Here is a 3,281-nt window from a genome sequence, read left to right as displayed (position 1 = left end):
ATGAATTTCATTATTTCCTCCTCACTCTAAAATATGCTTCACATCGATATAATTTACTCTATTATTTATTTATCACGGATACATTTGGTCAAAATATAAGATATGAGCTAATTGGGCGTCTCCTCCAACTACATTAGCACATTTTATCTAACCTTATTGAGCCACTGGGCAATATGCAATGTTCCGAGCCACTGGGTCATTGGGCAAAATATCAGTCCCAACAAGTCATTGGGCAAAATATCAGTCCCAAATTTTAATACGAAAATGCTAATGACATTAGGGCTGTCGTTAAGGTATTTTAAAATTCATTTCTTATATAAACCTTAGCCCTCAAATTTTTAATATACACCAAACAGGTTAACAGCATGAGACTATTACTTTTATGGCTGCACATATGATTATCTCCAGTAGTTATCTTAATAATTATATTCAGTTTTGGTTTCAAAAATTTACTTAAATTTTATCTCAGAATTCATAACTCCACGTTAAAGTCGAATCAAATGACTAATATCATAAGGGGAAGCATCCATATCTGACAGCGCAATATATGAAGTAGCCGCGATGATATTGTTGGCCTCTTCTGTGGGATGTAAACCATCGAAGTAAATAGACAATGCACGAATATTGCAAATATTTGTTGTATGAGCACATAATGCGTCTGCCTTCACTTCACAACAAGGAAAATTTGGTAATGGTATAACTGAAAACAATAAAGAAAAAATATTAAATGGTTAACTAATCTTTGTACTTGTTTATAACTTGTATGCAAATGCAAATAGTTTGTTGTTTGATTACCATTTTGTATCTCTGAAATGCGTGAAACATTGATAAATGTGAACTTTGCATCTTGGTTGTCATGGTTTAGTTCATCAACAAGAGGCTTAAGTTTGTCATTAAACTGTTTAACCGCATCGTTAATTGACTCAACACAACGCTTTCCTTTAGTACCAAAATATGATATTACAGCAGGCGCACATCCTATTAGAGGAAGACCAAACACAACAATTTTTCGACCTCCCAAATTGTACAAATTCTGTTAAGTGTCAAGATATGACTCAATTACGATTGAGAAAATACAAGTGTAACCAAAAAGTGGTACAAAGCGAAAAATAGCATATTTACCTTAAGTTCTTGAGAGTACTGTTGTATGAGGTTTGTTGCATATTCATAAGGTGTATAAATATGGCTCGTTGTGTATATGGTTGGCCTTAAGTAATTGTTGATGTAATCGTTGCTTCCGGTGTATACTACGTATATGCATTTGTTGAGGTGTTGATTGGTGAATGTGATGTTCCTTTGTATATCAAAAAGGCGTGAAACTATTGTATTGTGGTTGCATAATTGTCTTTTTAAGCTTATTCGATCACCCTTTGAAAAAATTAAACAGATTCATCGATCAGTTCATGATTTCATTGATCGATCGCATTGCAATTCTTGCTTTTGAACAAAGATGTATGTTTGATTTTTCACTTAATGATCTGTTTCTCTAGAACTCTTAATTTAGTAAACTATTTCTTTGTCATCACCCAATCTGAAAATTTGTCTGTTTCTAAGAGACATAGAATCGGACACGCTTTTCAAACAGATGGAAATGGAAACATTACTTAAAATATTACTCGTATATGATATGATGTGCAGTTACCAGATGAATTCCAGTTTCACATCGTATGCCTGCTCCACCGCTAGCGTAATTTACTCCTTTACTCATTTGATGATCGGTTACTGTGGCGTACGTTGGAATGAACTCGTGGAAACCTAGAAGTTCACCTGCAATGAACTAAATAACTATGTTTTTAATGAGTGAAAAAGATATATTTCAATTTAGTTTGAAGAATACAAAGATTTCATGTATCAACTGATGATTCATATATTTAATATAATATATCACCTCACCATATGTTAAGAAAAGATCCAAACTTATATATAAGAAATATAATCTAATGTTAGTTTATTAAAAAGGAGAAAAAAAAGACCAATCATATCTGCGATGGTTCGACCATTGGTGAATCTGCCTGTGACGCCTTTTGGAAAATCGATGCCATAAGGTAGGTAATTTGCTTTGGCCGTTGTTACGAGATCATTGTTGTTGCCACTATCGACCAAAGAGTCTCCGAATATGAAGTAACATGGGACCTGTGGTTTACTAGTGACTACAAGTACTCCAAACTTCAGTAAAACTATAAAAATGTGATAATTAGCCATTTTTTTTGTCTATTTTTGATGAAATATTACAACATGAGGTTTCAAACTGGAAAGAATAATGTTAGTTGAGGTACAAGGAGGTGAGAATTGCTAATTCTAAATGCAAAACGCGTGGAACATAAAGAGTGAGTATATGTTGTGCATAATATAATCATGAAATATTAAACGTATGGATCATTCAACTAGTTATTCAACTAAAATGCAACAAACATCTCAATTGTAGAATAATACCTTATATCTCTCTCAGACCTCCTCCAATGTTTTTGTAGGCGGCTTATCAAAAATTAAAAATTTCATTTGCTCACTGCACAAATGCTACAATAAATAAGCTGAGTAACAGACTCTCAATTTATACCAAAAATAAATTAATGAATACCTCTAGTAGACTAGTACCTTATCTATGTATACGAGGTGAAAGTAACTCTCCTATCAACGTCCAGAAAGATAGGCAGCGCACCTTTCAAATTGTATATAAGCACATAGTTCGGATGCTTTCATATGGTAACCTCTACTAACAATAACAAAATCAGTGGACGGTTACCTATAAATAATCTCTTTCAAAAACTAATACTCGTTCAAACCCTAAGCATGTAAATTTGGCTTTGATTTCATGTATCAATTAATTTAAATAAATAAAATATGTAGCATTAACCCAAATAATGATGTACGACTATGAAGTGGTTAATGATACCGCGACCCGCAAGCGCATGCTATACGCGGGCAAGCACTAGTGTGCGCATGCGCATGGAATCTCTGCGGTGTGCGGTAGCGCATTGAATACTTTGTTCTCGGTATGGCGGTTACTTGTTGACCAAGTTCGGTAATCTTTTCCATAATTATATCCGAGATACGGGGGAGTTAGTTATGGAAAGGATTACCACAATCGTGGAGGATTCTAGAATTAGGGTTTGCCTATATATGCTAACCCTAATCGTCATTCTAAAGATCAGATCTCACGTAGCACATCTCACGTAACAACTATCATCATCTTCTAAGGTTAACATGTTAGTTCTTTCACGACTGTTGCCTACAACCTTATTTAGGGTCTTCCGATCGACGGCCGTCATCGAAGGTGGACT

At 34.4% G+C, this 3,281-nt stretch overlaps 1 protein-coding gene across 1 annotated transcript; it reads right to left on the bottom strand.

Moving 5' to 3' along the window:
• Positions 1 to 485: 485 nt before the first annotated feature.
• On the bottom strand, positions 486 to 2,202 carry LOC139864394 (GDSL esterase/lipase At1g29670-like). Its single transcript, XM_071852972.1, has 5 exons — positions 1,974 to 2,202; positions 1,643 to 1,767; positions 1,123 to 1,368; positions 796 to 1,033; positions 486 to 700 (listed from the first exon to the last, which is right to left on the bottom strand). The coding sequence occupies exons 1-5, from the start codon at positions 2,200 to 2,202 to the stop codon at positions 486 to 488; spliced, it is 1,053 nt and encodes a 350-aa protein (XP_071709073.1).
• Between the last annotated feature and the right edge of the window lie 1,079 nt (positions 2,203 to 3,281).

Source organism: Rutidosis leptorrhynchoides, chromosome 8 (assembly GCF_046630445.1).
Source record: "Rutidosis leptorrhynchoides isolate AG116_Rl617_1_P2 chromosome 8, CSIRO_AGI_Rlap_v1, whole genome shotgun sequence".
NCBI lineage: Eukaryota > Viridiplantae > Streptophyta > Magnoliopsida > Asterales > Asteraceae > Rutidosis > Rutidosis leptorrhynchoides.
This window is presented reverse-complemented; position numbering and strand designations above follow the sequence as displayed.